At 34.0% G+C, this 23,010-nt stretch overlaps 3 protein-coding genes across 3 annotated transcripts in view; 1 reads left to right on the forward strand and 2 right to left on the reverse strand.

The window, feature by feature from the left end:
- The window catches only part of LOC106664186 (circadian clock-controlled protein-like), a 40,661-nt gene extending 38,273 nt beyond the window's left edge, over nt 1–2,388 (reverse strand). Inside the window, exon 1 of the mRNA XM_014389642.2 lies at nt 2,323–2,388. Within this exon, the coding sequence (XP_014245128.2) occupies nt 2,323–2,333 (11 nt within the window). The 5' untranslated portion in view covers nt 2,334–2,388. The remainder of the gene's footprint in view (nt 1–2,322) is intronic.
- Nucleotides 2,389–2,608: 220 nt separating this feature from the next.
- LOC112128254 lies at nt 2,609–11,718 on the forward strand. Its single transcript, XM_024230214.1, has 3 exons — nt 2,609–2,663; nt 2,802–2,989; nt 11,384–11,718. Exons 1-3 carry the CDS (start codon nt 2,616–2,618, stop codon nt 11,478–11,480), a joined length of 333 nt encoding a protein of 110 aa, XP_024085982.1. The 5' UTR covers nt 2,609–2,615; the 3' UTR covers nt 11,481–11,718.
- Nucleotides 11,719–12,811: 1,093 nt separating this feature from the next.
- LOC106664174 lies at nt 12,812–22,794 on the reverse strand. Its single transcript, XM_014389628.1, has 5 exons — nt 22,672–22,794; nt 13,223–13,313; nt 13,027–13,143; nt 12,932–12,958; nt 12,812–12,867 (listed from the first exon to the last, which is right to left on the reverse strand). Exons 1-5 carry the CDS (start codon nt 22,792–22,794, stop codon nt 12,812–12,814), a joined length of 414 nt encoding a protein of 137 aa, XP_014245114.1.
- Nucleotides 22,795–23,010: the final 216 nt, after the last annotated feature.

Consider the following 23,010-nt stretch of genomic DNA (forward strand, 5'->3'; position numbering starts at 1 on the left):
CCTTGAACATTAATTGATCTAGGCGGCTATCGTTTCCAATCATAGCCTGTAGTATTAAAAAAAAGCAAAAGCGCGTTGTACCAAACCTAATCATCAGATTACTCCTACATGCGCCAGCGGTTTTCCCGTTCGGTTTTAGAAGATCACAACGCGGAAATCCCCTGCTTGACCCTAGGTTGACTCCCCGCTCCTTCCTACTTTTACCAATTTCACAACACCCCGAATGCCCAGAGTGTTGCCGTCTTCAGAGTTCAGTGGTTGGTGCAGTGTCGTTCAAAAAGGACTGTAAACAAAATTTAGCAAGGTGAGCACGTTTTTCAAATTAATTTTATTTCAAATGTTAAGTGGTAATTTTGGCACAATTTTATGTTAACTTTTATTGAATTTTCCCCTACTTGGGATATTTATTTTGTATAAATTCTTTGATAAACTATTATCTTACATTCCAATATCGATTAATATATATATATATATATATATACATGTGTGTGTGTGTGTGTGTGTGTGTGTGTGTTGTGTACTTATATGTTTTACATATAGGTCATTTTTACAGAACCAATGTTTGTGAGTGTCTCAGACTAAATCGTTGATAATAAATTTTTCATAGTACTTATTTTATTATACAAGCAATTAAAAACTCTTAATTATTTCCTTTCTAATACTTACAATTACAAAAAAAGACCGTTTTGTACGTATACAGAATTACTTTTACATACACAAAATATGCCAGATGAATAAAATACAAATTAATTAATTATTCTCTCTATGTAAGGTCTTGGTTGAGATAAAAAAGTCAACTGTCCCGAGCGGGATTCGAACCCACATTTTCGACTAAATACGACGCTGCTCTACCATTTGAGCTATCGTGAAAATAGTAGCTTATCGTCACGACAGCTCAAGTGGTAGAGCAGGCGTATTTAGCCGAAAATCCTGGGTTCGAATCCCGCTCGGGACACTTGACTTTTTTATCTCAACCAATAACTTACTTAAATATTAATTAATTGAAAAGAATTTATTTGATCAATCGGACCAAAAAACCTAATGGATACAAATTAATTGAACTGATCGACGTTGATCACATCGTTAGGTCCGTCTTTTTTCGCCGTTTTACCTCTCTTCGTATATTTACTTTCACTCAGAGAAAATGGCACGAAGCCGAAACGGATACGAGTGCGAAGTAAACAAGTAAGAATATACCTAGAAAAGAAAACAGGGTTAAAAATGTTTGCTCGATATATGAGAAAAATATCGTAAATATACTTATGGTACAAAACTAGGCCAAAGGTTTACAAAATGCAACATGACAAAGGTCGTTTATTACGACATCCGCAGGTCAGAGGCTGTCGGGATGGAGATGCAGGTAAAAATAAATCGTGAGACTGCATATTAAAAAAAATTAAGAAATCCATTCGAAAATTTATTGATAGAGACATCAAACAATAATCATTAGTTTACTCTCCAATTAATCCCATATAAACAATCAATAATTTATCAGCTTTCAAAGGTTTGGTTTACAGAAGACGAATGACAATATTAATACAATAATATGAAATAATACAATTACCTATCACCCATTCTTATTAAAAATCACATGCTATGCACACTCATCGGCTTTTATTTAGGTCTTTGTCCCTCTTTCATTCTGGTCCACCTTGTATTTCATTTCATTCGTGTTGTAACGAACGACCTTTTCGTTCCATTGTATTTTGTGACCTTTTGCATTTGAAAAGTTAAAAATATAACCCTCCCAGGTGGTGATTTCTTCTTTTTTTACAAATATTCTTTATTATTATACATTTACTAATAATGGTCTATAAATGATAAACAAAATTTGTCAAAAAGAGTAGGGGTTGTTGTTCAGAACATCTGCATTCTACGATTGTGTACATACGATTACACCATAAAAAAATGTCCTAGAAGAACCTAATTTTTATCTTACTGAATATTATTTAATATTTATCCACATTAAGCCATGAAAACACTGTTTTTATTTTGTATATCAATAAAATTTATGAATGTTTAAAAACGTGACACCTAGTAATTTTATTAATTTTTAATCTACGTTAATTCAATTTAAAAAACAATTAAATTTATTTGAGAAAAACATCGTATTGAAGAACAGAAATAATAAAACGTAAATCATCATATGATAAATATTACTGTTATTTTTCGTGCTATAATAAAATTGAAAATTCGTCGATCTTTTCAGTTTTTTATTTTTTATTTTCGGAGTTAAAAGATGGTTGTACATTAAAATCCTAAATACCTCGAAAACCTTTAAAAATGAATCTAGTTGTACTGTAAATTTTTAATATAACTTACCTGTAAGCCATCTTCAAATATTATTGATACATAAAATTTAAAAAAAATCTTCCTAGCCCAGTATGTACTTCTCACCTCCTTCCTCTCAGAGGGACTGTCCCAGGTGAATCAAGAGGAAGAATACTCGGATATTTTATAAATAAATCTGGTATTCCCCAGTGTCAAGGTATTAAAGCCTTTCATCGAAAAAGAAGAGCCTCATCCACAAAACACTCAACAAATGATCAAGTGAAGAGATTTACTGATGTAATATAGAGAGTTTTAGAATAGAAACAAAAGTCCCGTGTTTCTGGATGAACCTACCTTTGATAAATTCTTTCATGAAAAAATCCGTCCATCCAGTACGTACAACTTACCTCCTCTAATTTATCAGAGAGATTATTTGGAGTAAACCAAGAAAATATTCACGTACTTTTATAAAGGCTGACGTTTCCCATGGATGCGTCCTATGACTTATTCTGTTTTCTGCTTTATACCAGGGGCCTGTTACCAATGGAAAACACAAGTGTAGCATCGTGGACGACTGCAGCACTGTCAGTGGAAATCATTGGAACAGCTTTAAAACATATGCGACCGGATTGACAGAAGTACACAAAAGTAAAGTCTGTCTAGAAAAAAAAAGATACATGCCAAACCATCACTTTGGCTTTAGAACAATCAACAACAGGTCAGGTCAACAGAATTACTGAAATAATAGAATGAACTTTTGAATTTTGTATATATGGTATACAGCTCAGCAAGAAAGACCTTGTTAAAGAAATTATATGTATTGTAATATACATAGCAGGTTTAAGAATCGTAATTGGAGCCTTTAGGACTAGTCCAATACAAAGTGTCTGTGTCGAGGCAGGGGTAGTACCTCCAGGTGAAAAAAGGACCTACACTGGCCTATTGTGCAAACCTTTTTTTTTTTTTTTTTTTTTTTTTTTTTTTTTTTTTTTTTTTTTTTTTTTTNTGTTTGTGTTAGTCATCAAAAATTTCGGTATCAGCTGGAAGCTTGTTTTTTAAGTTTGTGCTGGAGTTTTCCTAAGGGGTTTGGTGGATTTGAGCAATTGCTTGATGAAGAGCCCTGTGAAGCGGGTCTTTTTTTATTTATGCACTGGTTGGTTTGGCTATTGTTTTCTGGGATTGTTTTGGGCATGTTAGATGAACGGTTTAGATTGTTTAGATGTGTAGTAGATGAGTTTGTTATGTTTAATTTTGTGGTTTCACGTTTTTGTGAGGGAACTGTTATTACCAGTTGGCTGTTTGAAGGAGTTTCTGGTCTGGTTACGTTTTCAAGATGGCTAAATTTAATTAATAGTTTTTCTACAATCTCAGTAAGTTTGTTGATTTGTTGGGTTAATGGTTCAATACTTTGGATTGGTTGATTTGAAGTATGGTTGTTTAGAGTGTTGGATTTATTGATGGCTTGAGAGAAGGTAACATTGAGTGGGGTATGTGGAACATTGCGTTGTTTAAACAGCAATTCTGCTTGTCTAAATGAGACTTTTTCCTTTGATCTAATAGTTTCAATTTCTTTTTCTCGTAGGTAGGTTTTACAGTTTCGATCATATGCAGGGTGGGCCTCACCGCAATTGATGCACTTCAGTACAGATTGGCAGGTGTTTGTATCATGGTCAAGGTCTCCACATTTGCCACAGTTCTTGGTTTTACAATATTTGCTCGTGTGCCGAAAACGAAAACAAGAATAACATTGCATTGGGTTTGGAATATAGGGCCTAACTTTAACTTGAAGGAAATCAAAAGTGATTTTGTCAGGAGTTTCAGGTTTTTCAAACGTTATAATAAGTGTTGGTGTGGGAATTCTGGTGTTATTTACATTTTTCGTTATTCTAAAAACCTTAACTACGCCTTGTGCTTGGAGTTCTAATTCAATTTCCTTCTCCGAGCATTTTACCAACTCAGGGACATAAACAACACCTTTGGAGAAATTCAAAGAACGGTGAAGTTCTAACAGAAGAGGAATATTTTCAAACGTTTTCATGTTCTGAATATTTATGAAGTCTTTTTCAGTACTAATGTTTAAGAGAACAGTGCCATTCCTGAGAAACTTAATACCTACATTCGGGGCGTAACTTTTTATGCATTTGCACACTTTGAAAGGGCTGAAATCATTGAATGATTTCTTAAATTCATTTTCAATGAACGACATTATAACATGTTTTTTACACCACTTTCCAGTGGGTTTTAATAAAAGATTATTTTCATCAGTGGTTTTAGAAGCTGGAGGAGTATCAGCTTCCATAGTTAAGTTTAACTATGAAGAGTATGTAGTAGAATAAATAGATAAATTATAAAAAAATAATAATAATAATAAGTAAATAGAAAAAAAGTAACTGAAGAGTTTTGAAAGTAAATTAATTTTTTTTTAAAGAAGAGAAGAATAATTCAAATGGGTACTCCCTATAATACTGAAGGTAGATTATCGTTGAGATAAGAGACAGCAACACGATGTTATCAGCTCAAGGTGCACACAACGACTGGTGCAAACCTTTGTGCAAGAAAAACGCATTTCATACATAAGGTCCTATTTAATGCTGAGCCGAGTGCAGTATATGATGCGCTGAGAACCCGTACAAGACCATTGGCAATAAGAATTAAGGAAACATTGGCTACGAGAGGAATAGAAATGGATAAAGTAATTATATTTAGGGTATCAAAAATAGAACCCTGGACAATTCCTTCTCTAGCGATTCGAGACGGTATGGCGATGAGAAAAAAGGAGACCATCCTACATCTATACAGCGGAGTTTCAATCCTTGCGGGAGGAATACCGAGATGCGACCTTCTTTTATACACATGGATCGAAGAGCAACAAGAAAGTCCCATGCGCCGCTAGTATTTACACTACTGAATTGACGCCATAACATTTGCGCTGGGTGAGATATCGAAAAGAGACAATCCAAAAAATGTAATATGACATGACGAAGCAGACAAGAAAGCGGCTGCCACCCCACATATCACCGAGTCCCCGATTAGCCCGATGGATCTAAAAACACAAATGAAAAATTCGATTAATTGTAAATGGCAGACTCGCTGGAACGAAAGTAATGAAAAACTAAAAATACATAAAGGTACGGTGAGGCCGGTAAAAGAATCACATCAAAATTAGTCAGTTAATGCATCCAAAATCTCCAAAACCTGGGGAAACACAACAACCTGATGGTATCTTGGGTGCCAGGGCACAGGGGAATTTTGGGTAACGAGAAAGCAGACAGACTGGCNATGAGGAGGAGGAAACAGCCACTCATATCATCTTCGAATGCGAAGCAACATCTTAATGGAGATTTAACCTAACGTACGGAAAAAACTTGACCTGATACTTCTAAGAATGAGGATTGAGTCTATTGACTAACTAAGGAACTAGGAGGGTACAATAAGCCAGAAGGCTGCAGTGCCTGGGGAATACAAACCCCGCTTCCTAGTATCCTTTTCTACCATACCATACGGTGAGGCCCGTGGAGAATTCGGAAAAACGTAACAAAATAATATTGACAAGGTTGCGAATAGGTCACACCCGTATCAAGCACGGTCACCTCTTAGTGGGTAGAAGTCAAAAACGCTGCCCACTCTGTGGAAACCCGGTAACGGTGTGACCTACCATTTAATCTGGAACTAGTTCTTACGCATAACAGTGACTTACTTCAAAGATAATCTTATTAGGTACTTAAAATTGATAAATGCGTATGGATACCTATGAGGGTGTATCTCCATTTTGCAGTGTGAATGTATTTATTAGCGTGGGTGATGAGGTATGTCTGGGTGTGCCTTTGACTGAATATCGAGTAGCTCACAGGCTCGCCAAATTAGTTTAGGTAATTAGATATTTGTTGTTTGATGTGAGGGACAGGTCGCCGCTATCAAGGTTGTAGTAATACTGCCGAGATGCTGCGACCTCTCCAATATGAATGTATTTATTAGCGCGAATGTTTTGTGTAAATGGACGTGGATGTCGAGGAATATCCAGTACTCCACAAGCCTCTCAAAAGGAAATTAGTCTAACGGATGAACGAAATTTTGTACACACTGTGTATTTATTAGCGCAAATGGAAGGAAGTCGGTATGATTATGACCATATGACCATTTATTTAGTTGTAGGGGCAGGACCTCAGTCGTGCACCTGTGCTCTGAGTCCTGCCAACTATAGATTAGGTAATCTTTTTCTTAGGGTGAGTGGGTAAGATTAGTGAGTTTGTAAATATTGAAGTATTTTTAACACACCACGTGTGGGATGGTAGGAACGAGCAACAAAGTATTCCTCTGTTTGGTCGGTAGGAAACAAAATTAAAAGAAGAGATATAGTGAATGAGATAGAGATAAAGTTGAAATGAAACAAAGAAAAATGCGAGAAGCTTGTATACGTGAAGTGCCGGCAATGACCCTAGTAAGCCTTAACTTACAGAATTCTCCCAGGCATCGATTCTCCTACCTCTAAGAAAAACTATTTTGAGCAGTACAAAAAAATACTCCAAACTTTTAGAAATAGACTTGTGTTCGCCAGAGAAACATCGACCAATTCTGTTTTCTGCTTTTTCCCAGTGACCTATCGTCAACAGAGGTTTAAAAGATAAACATAACTCTCCGTTTTGCTGGGCGAATCTAAAGGCTTCGATAAAGTCTGGTAGCTAACTTAAAAAATTCTGCGAACAACTTATCCCCTCCAATATCTCACAGAGTCTATATGATTAAAGAAGAATACTCCGAACTTTTAGAAACGAAGGCTGGTGTTTCACATGGAAGAATCTTACGACCTTTCCTGTTTCCAGCATTATACCATTGACCTATCACTAATAGAAAACACAAGTAGATTCACGTACGACTGCAGCACAGTCAGGGGAAAATATCAGATCTATTGCAAAATTTGAGAAATCGGTTCTTGTGTGAGGCTAAGCTGTCCACAGTCCAAGTCTACTTAGTCGGATCCGATGAGACTGGTGACGAGAGATAAAAGAAGTAGAAGTCATCAATCATACGTATTCAGTTTTCTTTAACGTGAACGTTTAAAATAATCAAGTTGAATTCGAGGTAAAAAATAATGGATGTTCGCAAATTGTTTAAGTCCAATCCCTCCATTTATTCATATTATAAATTATATACACAACAATATATAAAAGTCGTGTCCGAGTGGATCGAAGTCACGATAGCACAAGTGATTAGAGCATTGGTTGAGCCGGAGATCGTGGGTTCGAATCCCGCTCGTGACACTAACTTTTTCATTTCAACCAAGACCTTACATACAAAAAACAATTGAAAGAAATAATTTGGTCAATCAGACAACTAAATATAATGGATTAAATAAGTAAAACGAAGTATAACTTCACTAGCAGCTCCCCGTTGCCACTTCATATGTCGCCGAGAATCGAATCCTGATTTCACGACATTTGAAAAAATGGGAAAAAGGAGGGAAAGTTCGAAAGGTTGTAAATTGAGATGGCTAGTTGGTGTCCGAATGGACCGAAGTCACGATAGCTCAAGTGGTAGAGCAACGGCGTATTGAGCCAAGAGGCGTTGGTTCGAATCCCGCTCGTGACACTAGGTTTTTCATTTCAACCATACCTTAAATAAAAATATTAATTAATTGAAAGAAATAATTTGTTCAATCAGACCACTAAATATAATGGATTTGATTTATAAAAAAAATATAAAAGATAAAACAATAAACAAACAACCCACCCACAAACATTTGCCGTAATTTTTTTCTAAAAAAAATAAATAAATAAATATGATCGATATAGTTAATTAATGTATTTACACTTTCCCCAAACTCCTTACATAAAACATTGTTGTTTTTTTTATTTCATTTCAACATATCCTTACCGAACAGGCTTCTTGCTCGACTACTTTTTACTTCCTTGAAAATTTCAAGTCACTTTCGGACAACTTTAGAGATAATTATTCAGATATCGTGAGATGCGGTCGGTTTAGAGATAATCTCATAATCTCACTAAATTTTAAATTTAATTATGATATTTTATTATTTTTTCATATTTTTTAATTAGTAATATTTTTCTCGTATAAACGATGTAACTGACTGCCTCGCTACTCATTTTCGCGGTATGGACTTTATTGAATATTTCAAGTTTTGTAAATATATTGGTTCACTTTAAAAAAAATGTCCGCATGTTATAACAATAATAAATTCAAACTTTTTCCATAATCTTGTGTAAACATCATTCCCATGAAAAACAATCCCCAGGTCAAAGCTATTTCTGAACAACTTTCACTACTTCGCACGCGTGATGTTCACTGCCCAATGAACTTTACGCTTGTAATTTTACCTCAAAATCTCTAGGTTCAAAAAAGTTTAAAAGTGTGTGTTAGTCAAGAAATTGTTGGTGAGAATTTATGATCCTTTAAATTTAATTTAAACCATTACCCCATCAACCCCATCAGCATTTTAATTTTAGCCGATATTTACAGACCTATGGACTTCTTTAATAAATCGTATTTTAGTAAAAAGAAATATTGCGCTTGAAGAGGCTATGCGTAAGAACGGATATGTGGTAAGACGTGAAGAGATTCTGTAAAGGTTGGCCTACTTTCAGCCGCCAGCTGTTCCCAACCTATTAAGAGTGGATGTATTGTGTACAAGAATGACCTTGGCGTCCACTCCAGCTTTCTAAACCACTCGAAAACCCGATGAGCGAGTGATGAGGAAGGGCGAATTGAGATATGAATAAGAGCCAGTCATGTACTTCGCGGAAGAGGTGTACGCAATAAAGAAAAGGCTTATCTCAGATGACGGAAGGCAAAATGAAGGCTCTTTGGTGTAGTTAATCTTTCCTATTGTTCAAAGAGTACGAGAAGGAAGGACTTTTGGAATTTCGTCTATTGAAAGTTTGTAAAATCATTTGAATTAGGAGTGAAACAGCTTTTACACAAAAGACTCAAGAAAAGTGATTTTTATTAGATGGTGAGTGAACACTCTCACTTAAATTTCATTTATCAATATTTTATAATCTTGCTATTTTTTTTCCTATGAAGCTTGTTTGTACTACCAAAAGTACCAATTGCGATAGCGGTTGAGGAACAGCCAAAAGAATCATATGAAAAGGTTCGGTACTAGGCTATATAGACTGAAGTGGTCATCGTTCTTTGAGAATTCTAAGATATTATAAAATTCAAATTAGTGCAACTAAAATCTTTTTTTCGACTAAAATGTTTATCCAAAAATTACAATTTATCTGCCAAAACAATTTGGACAAAACATAATCTAAGCTAAATCAAAATGAATACGATATTGTAATTTTTCGACCTAATATCAAAAAAAGTTCTTTAAAATCGCCCTAGCCTCTATGTCATTTAGTATTATATATCAAAGCTTTTAAACTTATTTCCTTTACTTTTTATTGATATGCTTTACTTTATGTTTGATTATGGAGGAGGGTTTCTCCCTGAAGATGTTTCTCCATTTTCAATCTTTTGTATATATGTATATCATTTTTTCAGTGAAACTTGAACTTTATTGCTAAACCATTTATTATCGAATAGTGTCCATTCTTATCACTCACATTCTTTCTCGCGCTCTCTCACTCACGATTTTTTCTTGTAAATCCGTCTTTTCATTGTTCAATTGTTATGTAAATTGAGATATCTATGTCAACGAGCAAATTTAAGTTAAGTTCCATGTCAAACAAATAGATGGAACATATTGACCACGAAAATAAAGTTATTCCATGTAATTAATGTTTAATAAATTAGAAATAAGTTAAACTTAGAAACTATTGTATTTCACATTAGATGTAAGAATGGTCCTTGAGACCAAATCTTGTGTGATTGATAAATAAAACGTTCATCATCATCATCATCATCTCTCTCTCTCTCTCTCTCTCTCATTTCATATACTTTACAAACATAATTATCATAACATAATTATATTAATTTTAATGTGCATCTTAATGAGGGATTTGTACATTGTGATTGGTGAAAATTATCTTGTCAGTTAATTACTCAAATTTATGTAAAAACGGGTGCTTTTTCCTGATAACTTCAAATTTATAAATATATATTTATATAGATCATGTACTAGAAGTCTGGCTTGCAACAACAGAGGTCATATCAACCCTCAGTGTGCCGGTGTTTTTGAAAAAAAAAATAATACTATTTTATCACGCGTTAGGGTGAATCCCCTCACACGATGCAAACTCGTTTCCTTACGAGTGTAAAATAAAAAATGAAAATAAATATTTGTACCACAAACTCAATTAAATTAAATGGAAAAGACAAAAATCGGGACCTGATCCAAATAAATTATAACAAAACCTTAAAAAAAAATGTATTCAGATTTGAAAAAAATAAAAATATGTGATCTATGACATACGCACTCTCCTTGCCATTAACATAAAAAAGAGCAGGTGCCTTCAAGCAAAATTGAGAGACAGTCCTTCCTCGTCCTTTCGTAGCTCAGCTCGCACTGCCCGATCCTGCTGTTGGGGATTAGCTTATCCTTTGAAATAAGCTTCTCATTTTTGAAAATATTGTTATAATTTGTAAGTATGTCGGGTTCGAATGCAGGGCCGGTAGATTAGTACTTATTAACATTAATCCAGTTTAAAGTTCCTACTTTTCTTTCACGGTCTAAAGACCTATTCCTTGCGAAGCTTGGTGACAGAAATTATATTATAAATCAGCCGATGCTAAGGATATAAAAACAAACGAATGAATATGAGAATGCTGATTTGCTTAATACATCTGTTCATAACCTAAATTAAATTAATTAAACTGTACTTAGTAATAGTGACATTTGTCCCATTTATAAATTAATTTTTGGTTTGTTATATGTTAGTATATATATATGCATATTTGATACTATATACTAACACATAACAAACCAAAAATAATATTAAATATTATATATATATATATATACATATATTATTTATATAATATGTATATTGTATTGAATTTGTTTAGTACACCTACCAGTGTATAGTATTCGATTTTCTTCCTTTAGTATATACACTGGTTGTGGGCATCTGCCAATTGCCATAAATAAATAAGATATCTCCTTCCATGTTACTTACAAACTTCCAATTGTAAATATTGATTTTTTTTGTAGTACACTAATTTGGAAAAAATTGGGAATGCTTCCCGATAGACAGTTCATAAAACACCTATTCGCTCTGGCCGTGTCAGTATACTTTAAGTCACTTTAAACTACTGGAGAGTGATGGCCGGTGTCTTTCCTGAAAAATGAGGGGGCAACCTGCGAACATAGGCAGGCCGAGAGAAGTTGACAAATAAGGCCTATTCAACATGATGATAATGATGATGTCCCGCTTGTAGTTTATCAAAAAGTGGACTTTTACAAAGCGGCTTGTATTATGGCTACTAATACAAACCTAAAGTACCAGCTTAAGATAAATAAGACGAAAATCTGGTCAAGAAATTTAAAAATAAATATTTTAAATAATTAGTACTAGTTATTTAACAATAAATTAAACATGATTAATTTATTATGTATAAAAATCGAGAAATAAAGTATTTTCAATAATTTAAGTAATTTTTTAAATATTTCGTTCTGCCTTCTTTGTACATGCACTTCAAGGTTATAGTGTATTTGATTTTGATTTTTTTTTTTATTAGTATTTGATAAGCTCAAATATGCACACGCGTATAGATACATACGCGATACATAGTTGATATTATCGCTTCCCGAAGTCCTCAGGAAATTCTAGGTTTGTATTTACAATAAATTACCGGCAGGCCTCGAGAATCACCCACCCCGGGTGTTGGCAGTCCGGGGTCAGTCGTCAGTCTATCCATTCAGCCATCAAGGTTGGCTAAAAGTGCTAGGTCATTTCAGCACCCAATGCAATCAGTTCCTAAAACCAAACCCATTCATTCGCTCACTGTAAAATTCATTTTTGTTATTTACATACTATTCACTCAGTTCGGATGGTAGAATATTCGATTTTCTTCCTTTACACCCACATAGCTAACCTAATCGAGAGTCGATATTTCGCCATCTGCCCAGTCACACTGCACATTCACGCCAAAAAATACATTCACCATCAACACACGCTAGGGACATATAACTATAAGTATATATATATACAATAGAAGAACCCTATTTACTCCAAAAATCGTAACAGGGTATCCTGTTATCCAGTTGCCGTCTCAAGCACGATTCATTTTTGGGGGCATTGCTACACTCTCTCTATATAGACCCAATATAATAAAGAGATTCTTTTTTGATCCTGATGTTTCTGCTGTTGTAATATTAAAATCTGAACCAATACAAGAAAAGGCTTTATAACATTAGTTCATAATAAGGCAAAAATTAATAAAATTTTTACCTAGAGATTCAGAAAGTAAATTTTCTTCATTCTGATTATCAGTTTGAACATCTAAAAATTGCATTAAAAAAATCAAATGTTTGAAAATAAATCACAAAATACATTTTACTGAATTAACCAATATTTATTTATCTGTTATTTTTCTTCGTAGAGTAAAAGTAAAATAAATTATTAGTAAAGTGTACTTGTTAAATCAGACAGTTGTCTTGGGCTCGGCAGCGCAACTCATTTCCTACTTGTTCCACTGTAAAAATACAGATGAAATCAAAATTAACAAAAGATTTCCTTCAAACATGAAAACATTTTACCTGTCATATCAGCATCCTTTTTGGGTTCTTTTTGTAAAATTAAAAATAAAAATTATTCTCTAAATGTACAAGTATAATTTAAAAATGTTCAATACCTGGAGATGAAGAATACAGAATCTGTGGTGACTTTTCACTCTGCAAAGTTGTACTCGACTGTGGGTCATTCTGTGAGGACACATCTGATGGTGGTTCACTCAAACATGGCGTAGTTCCTTTTATTTATATATATGATCGCGAATTAATAGATAAATGATAAAAATAAATTTCAGGTAGGTTATTTAATGTAATTACCACTTATTTTATAAGAAAGGTCTGCTCGTGGCGAAGGTTTAGTTTCAATCTCTACAAAACATACAGTTTTCTTATGTTTAAATAACAAATGCTTCACACATATTTAATTAAATTTGAAAAAAAAACTTAAAGCTCAGAATACCTTAACTAGAATCAAATATATTCACAGTACTCAATTCGATTAAAGAGATAAAATATACTAAGCAGTATATACAAGTTACAAAATCGGAAAGCCTGTACCAGTATAATAGGCCAATTTTTTAAATATAAAATCAAACCTGATTCGTTTCAAGCACCCTTTAAATTCTTAAAATATAATTAATATAGAAAACTGAAAACGAATATTTTTGGGGTGTATCAGCCTGGATAAATTTTTTTCTCTCTTATATTAGCTGTTCCACTAAAAACATCCGAATTTCTTCTCAATTTTATACGATCGTTAGAAAGCTTAATATATCCTTTTTGAAAGATGAGATGATGTATCGACCTGGTGTTGAACAACTTGGAAAAAAGGATCTTCGGTGCGGTCACAACACAACGACAATTCTGTTTTTGCCGAGCTTTCGAGGATTATATCGGCATCATCAGGGCGTATTTATTTTAGAAAAAATAGAACATTATATCATTTAAAAACCATAATTAAAAAACAATTAGTTTTCTTACGTAAACTCGATGGGTGTTGAAATATATCTTGAAAAATAGAAACGGCATTTATGATAAGATTATTTAAAATTAGGTGCAACTCATTATCTAAACATTGACTTTATGTAATTAATTAAAACAATAAAACCAACATAATATAAAAATTAAGAAAAAAAAGCACAACGTGGTCGTATAGGTTACCTCGGTTAAAATATACGTATAAGTACATGCCTCTTTTTTAATAAAATTTTTTCTCATCTACATTTGAATATCACAGTTAAGATAAATTAAGCTTTTTTTAAATTGTACTATATATACATAACTTAAATTAATGTGCTTCTTCTGAAGTCTATTACAACGTCTATTAAAGAATTATCGTTCTGTTGTGCCCTCACCGAAGGATCCTTTTTTCCAGGATATCCTTTTTTAGTTTGTGTTACAAAGTTTGATATTTTATATAAATTTAAGCGAAAAAAGTAAGGATGAAACCAACAAAGATGTCTATTGGCTATACAGGGCAGTAATAAGACCCAGAATAACCTATGGATCACTAATCTGGTGGAACAAAGCTCAACAAAAAGTAGCTACCCAAACATTAGTGAGAACAACCCCTACAAACGCATTAGAAACTTTGCTAAACCTACCTCCACTGGAATTATTCATACAAGGAGAGGCTAGGAAAAGCTCACTTAGGCTCCAGAATCAATTAAATTGGAAGGGAACTAAACAATTCGGGCATACAGCTATAATCAACAAAATCAGACACCCATTATCAGAAATGGAGACTGATTATGTGATCCTGGAAAGAATCTTCATCTCTTCCTATAAAGTCTCATTTGGTAATAAGGAGAGGAAGAACACAAGAGAGCATCAGATAAAATGATATGGTGCACAGATGGCTCCAAAACAAACGAAGGAACCGGAGCAGGCGTTTTCTGTACAAGCCCAAAACATTATCAATCAAACTTATTAGGGAAGTACACTTCGGCCTTTCAAGCGGAAATACATGCCATCATTGCTTGTGCCCTGGAAAATCTTAAAAGAAGTTACACTGACAAAAAAATCCTCATAAGATCAGATAGCCAAGCAGCCATTAAAGCATTACCATGTAAAAGAATCACATCAAAATTAGTCAGTGAATGAATCCAAAATCTCCAAAACCTGGGGAAACACAACAACCTGATGGTATCTTGGGTGCCAGGGCACAGGGGAATTTTGGGTAACGAGAAAGCAGACAGACTGGCCAGTGGAGGATCTGCAAGACCATACATAGGCCCCGGACCTATTCTCGGGATAACAAAAACAAATATATAATCCTCCATCGCAGAATGGATTCAATCAAAACAAAAGTAGAAGTGGATAAACTCTAGACATAGTAAACTTACGATGAACATCCCTCACCGAGTCTGGCAAAAACACTGTTGCAATTGGAGAGGGCCAAACACAGAGGAGTGGTAGGACTACTAACCGGTCGCTGGCATCTGAGAAAACATCTACACAACATGGGCATATACAGCGATGATCCCATTTGCAGATTATGTAATGAGGAGGAGGAAACAGCCACTTATATCATCTTCGAATGCGAAGCAACAGCTCAATGGAGGTTTAACCTAACGTACGGAAAAAACTTAACGGGAATCAAATTGCAGCAGCAACAGTCAATGACCTGATACTTCGAAAGGTGGCCATTCACTATCACTCCAAATGGAACCTTACAAAAAAATAAAGATTAACGTCTTATTTATATTTACTCCAGCTTGTTATCCCCTTGATTAGAAAACAAAAGAGAGAAATCATCACTACATGAAAGGTTGGCAACCACATTACGATTTCTCGCTACAGGGATGAACTACAAAGAACGTTAAGTTCTCTAATACGATTTCTGATCATTGTTAGTGGTTATCAATACCGCATCTCTCGTTGCATTTGTATCCTTTTTTTTTAAACGTCGATCAACTGGTTGAGGATCGAATTTCTTTTATTTCTATCGTGGTAATATAATCATTGTCCACCACTTTCATAAACATGTCAACTTTCATACAATCCAATCACCTCAACAATAAAATCTCGATTGGATGTCATTACCAATAAAGAATAAACGTTTTTGACTTTTGGAGAATGTACGACTGAGATGTTTGCTCAGTGACAGAAAGACGGAGACTGCGCCAAAAAACGAGGGTTTTCCCATTCGCGACCAGGCCAGCGCGTCAAAATCCCCACCCTCCACGCCAGGTTTTCCCATTCTCGAACGCGCCATGCCGTCATCGCACCGTAGTTATTTGGAGTGGCGCGATGGAGTTTGGACTGTCGAATATTCGGCACGCCAGTTCAGTTTTGCCATTGACGTGGTTTTTGGAACAGCGTCGCTCCGTTTGGTCTGCTAGGAGCGATCGTGAATGGCCACCCTAAGGAGGATTGAGTCTATTGACTGAACTAAGGAACTAGGAAGGTACAATAAGCCAGAAGGCTGTAGTGCCTGGGGAATACAAACCCCGCTTCCTAGTATCCTTTTCTACCATAACATATCATACCAAAAAAGACGTCAAAACGTTTTATTTTATATTTTCTTTTCTGATTAATTTACTGAGACCAGGTTTATGCCATTACGTGTAAAATGAACGATTCTAAGCCCATACTGTGGAATAGTAGAGTCGTTTTAAAGTTTTAGTGATTTTTGGGAAAAAAAATAGGAAGCATTTGATATTTTCAAGGAATTTTTTCCCCATAAAATTTATTCAGGGAGATGTGAGGGTTCAAATAACATATATCGACTTTGTGTTTTGCTAAATACACATTTTAACCTACTTTCCTACTTCAATCCGTCTCTAAGTCAAAAAAGTAATTGGCAAGCATAGCATGGGCATCTTGTATCGAAATAAATGATTTGTGAACGATTTATTCCAAAAAATTTAATTTTTTTTATTATGACAAAAATTCGTATTTAGGTGTGTTGAAGTGTGCTTAAAACGATAAAAAAATTAATACTTGCACAACAAGAGGAAAAAAATCATAGTATAACATTATTAATTATAAATTACTTAAAATAAACTTTCTCGGCCGTTAGAGTCCATTGGGAAGAAGGCTTGGATGTTTAATATTTTTCTAATTATTTTCACCAAAAATGATTTTATTAAAATTGGTGATCCCACGGCCATAACCTCCCCATTAAGTAAGGTAAACTCAAATTACCGTAATCGAGGCATTTCTCAGGGAACTTTAGTAATTAAATTCATGTCAGAAACCTAGAAAAAATAACTTTAACCAAAATTTGGTCACATTGATACAACACGTATGAAATGGGAAAAAAGTTATTATGGGCTTTATTTGGAAGATGTTATATTTAATCCATCCGTGCTTGTCACGTAGCGGTCCGAGAAATCAATTATTTCCTTTCGCTAAGATTTTCTGTTTGTCGATAATTCTAAAACTGTTATACCAGTAGAATCCCTTCTATAAATTGGTTCAAGAAGCAGATAAATATAAAAAAGATCATTATTTTTGAATATTCAATCAATTTAATCAATATGTGTCTTAATTCACTGGACATATTTTTGAGACCATTTTAATGGAACTTTTTTATGAGACTAGGCTCAATATTAGGCACGTGCCTGTGCGTTTTTGCCAAAACGGAGCCAATAAAAATAAAATTATTTCAAGTATTTTTATGTGATTTTGCCTTTGTGGACCTGTTGCACTAAAAAAGAAAAATCCTACATCGTTTGCAATGTTGTTTAGTCACAAAGTAAGTATTTCAATTAAGTGTTTTCAACCCGCACTTTGACTATATAACTTTGCCAAATGTTATTTTGACGTGAAGCCCCAGATAATTATGCTACACATTGAATTGAAATTTGTGAAGAAAACATATCTCTCTTGAGAGAGAAAGATATTAAGAAGAAAAACGTGTAGGAGAGAGAAGGAAATCCAATACATAAATACTAAATATTTCTATTTTACTAACATGTCAAAACACGCTTGTTGGCCTACTAAGTACTCTTAAATTAATGTAAGAAGCCATGAAAAATCCAACTTTTTAAATAAATCTATGCCAAATTGTTAAATGAACGGGAAAAATTAAAAATGGCTTCTTAAATTTAACCAGACGTCTATTCAGGACTTCTGATTGATTTGATCATTTTTCCAGAAGAACATTTTTTAATCCATTTTAAATGTTCCTACTCACAGTAAGTTGTTTTGCAACGATACGGATTTCGAGCCCTTTAGCTCATCATCAGGTTGAAGGACTTCTACAACCACGTCTCTCGACATGAATTGCCAAAGTGAACACGCTGATACCTCCGCCAACGCGACGTTCCAATTAGCAGCTGATTTGTTTAACGGCGCTCAATTTGAACGTTTGAAACGCGGAAATTATAACACAAATACATATTATACTAGTAAATACTTACTATTATTAAATTACTATAAAAATAATAACAATTAAAATAATTAGTTTAATTATTTGGATGTTTGATATTATTTATGTACATATTTAAAATGGGAGGTAGATCCAAATCTGTTATATTATTAATGCATTTATTACCATGTTCAATTTTTACATTTTTTAATTTCAAATTTCTCAAACCAATCTAATTCTTTCCCTTTGTTGAAACTATGTAACACTCTTGTATTTAGATTTGAATTGAAATTATATTTTGTTTCTTTTATTATCTTATCTTTTGGTCCTTAAATTCCGAAAATTTGCTCGATTTAGGCAAGTGTTCTTTTACTCTTGTTTTTATTTCTCTACCGCTTTGTCCTATATATTTAATATCACAATCATTACAATTGAGTTGATAAACCCCACTTTCTGCCAAGTTGTCTACTTTGTCTTTAGGTTTTGAGAGGATGTTTTTAAGTGAACCCGTACTTCTAAAAGCTATTCTAACCTTCTTGTTTAAAAATGAACTTTGAACTTTTTAGACCTAAAATTGTCCATGATAAACAACCTAATAGAAATAGACGTATACAGAAAATCCACAACTACAGACACTATGATACCAGCGGATTCTTACCACCCATGGTTTCAAAAGGCTGCTGGTTTCATTTGGCTCGTAGACCGGATGTTAAAACTTCCGCTAACACCTGATAACTATAAAAAAGAATTAAAAACTATTAAAACCTTAGCAAAAAAATCAACGGTTATCAAGAAATATTTATTGATAGTTGCTAGTTAAAAGAATAAAAAAATTAACTTTAAACGAATCAACAATAGGACTCAGCCACCCCACCAGAAATAAATCATTAGGTTTCCGTTGTTTGCCATATATTGGTGAATTATCGGAAAAAGTTAGTAAAATTTTTAAACAAGAAGGTTTTAGAATAGCTTTTAGAAGTACGGGTTCACTTAAAACATCCTCTCAAAACTTAAAGACAAGGGGTTGGGTTTACCAACTCAATTGTAATGATTGTGATATTGTTGATAGATATTAAATATATAGGACAAAGCGGTAGAGAAATAAAAACGAGAGTAAAAGAACACTTGCCTCAATCGAACAAATTTTCGGAATTTAAGAACCATCTAAAAGAAACAAAACATAATTTCAATTCAAATTTAAATACAAGAGTGTTACAAAATTCAACAAAGGGAAAGAACTGGATTTTTTTGAGAAATTTGAAATTAAAAAATGTAAATTGATAAATACATTAACAATATAACTGATTTTGATCTACCTCCCATTTTAAATATGTACATCTATAATATCAAACGTCCAAATAATTAAACTAATAATTTTAATTGTTATTATTTTTATATTAATTTAATAATATTAAGTATTTACTATTATAATATTTATTTGAGTTATAATTTCCGCGTTTCGCACGTTCAAATTGAGCGCCATTAAAAAATCAGCTGCTAATTGGAACGTCTCGTTGACGGAGCTATCAGCCGGTTCACTTTGGCAATTCATGTCGAGAGACTTGGTTGTAGAAGTCCTTCAACCTGATGATGAGCTAAAGGGCTCGAAATCCGGATCGTTGCAAAACAACTTACTGTGAATAGGAACTATCTTTTTAAAAAGGATTGAACACCACACCCATTCCATCATTTATCATTTCTACTGTATATTTTTTTATGTTATTTGAAATACAACTACTTAAGACTTAACAGACGATTAAGACCTTTTAATGGCGGTGTACTTAATAAAATTGTAATTACGCAATGTGCTATATTAATCCACTAATTAGCAACTTTCTCTAACTGTAAAAAAAAGACACGACTTAAATACAACAAATTGATTCAATACTGATTGATTTTAGTTTTGTGTTTCTTTTCATTATTTGTTCTTAAACCCAAAAAATAATGATTATACGTATTATATGTACTGGTGGGTCTGTGGGTTTGTATAGTTATGTATATTAATAGACGAGTTTCCGAATTTCCACACATTCTGTGGTTAGTTTATGTTTACATTCCATAGGCAAGATTGCAATATATTTTACCACGTTAAAGTCATCCTTTATGCCTAGGTAGGTAGATTGATTAAAAATAATCACTCACCCTGAAGAAAAATTGTTAAACAGAAAAAAAGCGATACACTGCAGTTTAAACATAATAAAGAAAATTGTTTGGAATATAGAAATATTAAAAAAGAAATTAATTTTAATGAAATAATCAACTTTTAATAACTAAATACAACACTATAACTAATACAACTGTCTGAAGTTAATAGAAATGCATTTTAAACATTTAGAAAACTCTTATCTTAGTAAATATTTATGATTATTTGGAGATCGTGAGATGCGGTCTGGTGTGACGTAGGTTTCGTAAATAGTATTTAATTTATTGATAGGTTTATATCAAGTCGTTCGTTTTTATTACCCAATAAACTTATTTTCACATACTTAGCCTCCCAGAAATTTTCCCTAATTCTAGTTAGGTACTAAAGGCATAATAACCATCCTTTCCACTCAGTATATTGGCTATAGTCTTACAGATTTTTTGAGCACATTCTTTCACGCACATTAAACAATAAGACTATAAAGAATATATTACATTTAAGAAAAAGGTTATTGATCACCTAAGAGGATTTTCCAAGCATCAAAACCTCTGAAGAGAGCAATCAATCGTTCGAGCTTCTTGTAAATGAAAAAGAATAAGAAAGAGAAAAAAGCCTATTTTTCTTTATTCTTAGATTGATTTGTATTGGGTGAAAGCCGTTAACTAGGTCGTTTCAAGTTTCTGCTGGGTTGAACTGGGTTGAAGAAAACTGTTCATCAGGTTTCCTTCTCAGATAGCACTCCCTGATAATATACATCTCCGAATGGAGCGTTTGAACTTTCTTTTTTTTTAATTTCAAATTTAAGTATTCTTTTTGTTAACGTAGGATTTTAATTTAAACAATAAAATAGTTTAAATCATAAATTTACACTTGTTTTTGTATGAAATATTTCCGCCTGTAGATCCGGTCTGATGTTCGGTTTATAACTTGACTTTTAAGACCTATTGTATATCACTTTCTCAACTTTATTGTTCGCAGGTGCTTTTCCCGCCTACGGGCCCATTATTTCAACCAAGCCGGGAAATACATTCTCCGGAAGAAATATGTCTGTCCGCAAGTCTATTAGGGTTTCCTTCGGTTTTCCTTACCATCTGCAGGATCAAGTTGTCCTTTTTATATTGGAAGAGTCGGAAATATTCAAACAACGAAGATAGTTTAACAACCGTCGGACTTTAACGAACTTAATAATACAAAAGTAGATCGGAATGATCAGTTTCAAGCCATAAACAAAAGAAATGCTATGTAAACTTTCATTTCTGAAAGGATAAATTGTTAATAAACAAAATAGACCACACTCATGTTTCCACAATAAACATGATTTGTTTTTTGTATTTCAAATCAAATAATTTAATTTGAAATCAAATATAAAATGTCAAATAGTAACTGGTTTGGAATAAACTAGTAGCAAAATGGTCATGACCAAGTGGTCTTGATATACCATTAACCCAGGAAAAAATTAAACTGTGATGAAAACGATCACCGATAAAACTCGATCTATATGTACCAAAACAGGTCTAACATATGACTATAGTGAAGATGAAGTTAAGAGATCTATATTTTTAATCCACTCTATTTTTTTTTCGACTTATACTTCCGACATCTAGGTCATTTCAGCCCCCAACTATGTCTATATTCTATTTACCCTTTCAAACACTACATTCATACAAATAAACACATTCATACACATAAATACCTCCATATAGTACACTCATTCCGTTGGGTCGGTGGAGTTCTCAACTACCCAATACTCAAACTAATCTAGATTGGGGTCGATGGCGTACTTTTATAAATATTCCTCCATCGACCCCGAACACTCACTCATACGCTCTCAACGTTCGAGGGGCGATGATGACGTTATATTTCACCCTCACCTCTCGCCATTCACGCTAATAAATACATGCACTCAGACAAAACATATAGACACACAACACATAAGTCATATTATATGCAATAAAAAAAACCAATTTCCCCTAAAAAGCGGAACAGGGGACGCAGAAACTCGCTGCAGTGCTCGAGTACCATTTTCAGATTGGATGGCATGCCTACACGCTCCCTATGGGGCAAAGGCATGACATGTTTCAAGTATGTGGGACACATCGAGCATAAGGGACACCTGCGCGGGCTTTGGCCCAAGAGCAGGTGCCCGTGTGTCAACCGGGTATGGCCTATTCTTAATCGCGGAAGGACGATTCCTTGTTTCCGATCCAGGTTCTCGGAGGGCCATCTACGAATCGTGGTCTTGACGCGCAAAAGGCTCTCGGCCCACTGACGCTGCCATCTTTCTTTTATCATTTTCTTTACTGCTACCTTGGCGTCAGAGGGCCTGATCGAGGGTCCGGTCTGGAGGATGGGCGTCCCGGTCTTTGCCGCCTCGTCCGCACGTGCATTACCCTCCAGCCCGACGTATCCGGGGATCCAGACTACAACCATCGTTTTTCCGAGGCGCTAATCCACTCTACTACTAATTGATTTATATAGAAGGATATACTGTCAGGTTATGGCTCAATATTTTTATAGCTTTATACAGAAGAATGTACTGCCTGGCTGTGGTTCAATATTTGTGTAGCTTTATACAAAAGGATGTACTGTTATGCTGTGGTTCAATATTTTTGTAGCTTTATATAAAAGGATGTACTGTTAGGCAGT

This window comes from Cimex lectularius, unplaced genomic scaffold (assembly GCF_000648675.2).
Source record: "Cimex lectularius strain Harlan isolate CLEC.00 unplaced genomic scaffold, Clec_2.1 scaffold251, whole genome shotgun sequence".
Lineage (NCBI taxonomy): Eukaryota > Metazoa > Arthropoda > Insecta > Hemiptera > Cimicidae > Cimex > Cimex lectularius.

Bases quoted from the DNA above. Each gene is read 5' to 3' on its own strand.
- LOC112128254 (XM_024230214.1), top strand. From the start codon at position 2,616: ATGAACCTACCTTTGATAAATTCTTTCATGAAAAAATCCGTCCATCCA. The intron at 2,664-2,801 runs GTACGTACAACT...GCTTTATACCAG, and splicing joins TGAAAAAATCCGTCCATCCA to GGGCCTGTTACCAATGGAAA. The intron at 2,990-11,383 runs GTCAGGTCAACA...TTTTTTTTGTAG, and splicing joins TTTAGAACAATCAACAACAG to TACACTAATTTGGAAAAAAT.
- LOC106664174 (XM_014389628.1), bottom strand. From the start codon at position 22,794: ATGGTTGTAGTCTGGATCCCCGGATACGTCGGGCTGGAGGGTAATGCA. The intron at 13,144-13,222 runs GTAATTACATTA...TATAAATAAAAG, and splicing joins CCTTTCTTATAAAATAAGTG to GAACTACGCCATGTTTGAGT. The intron at 12,868-12,931 runs GTAAAATGTTTT...GTATTTTTACAG, and splicing joins AAAGGATGCTGATATGACAG to TGGAACAAGTAGGAAATGAG.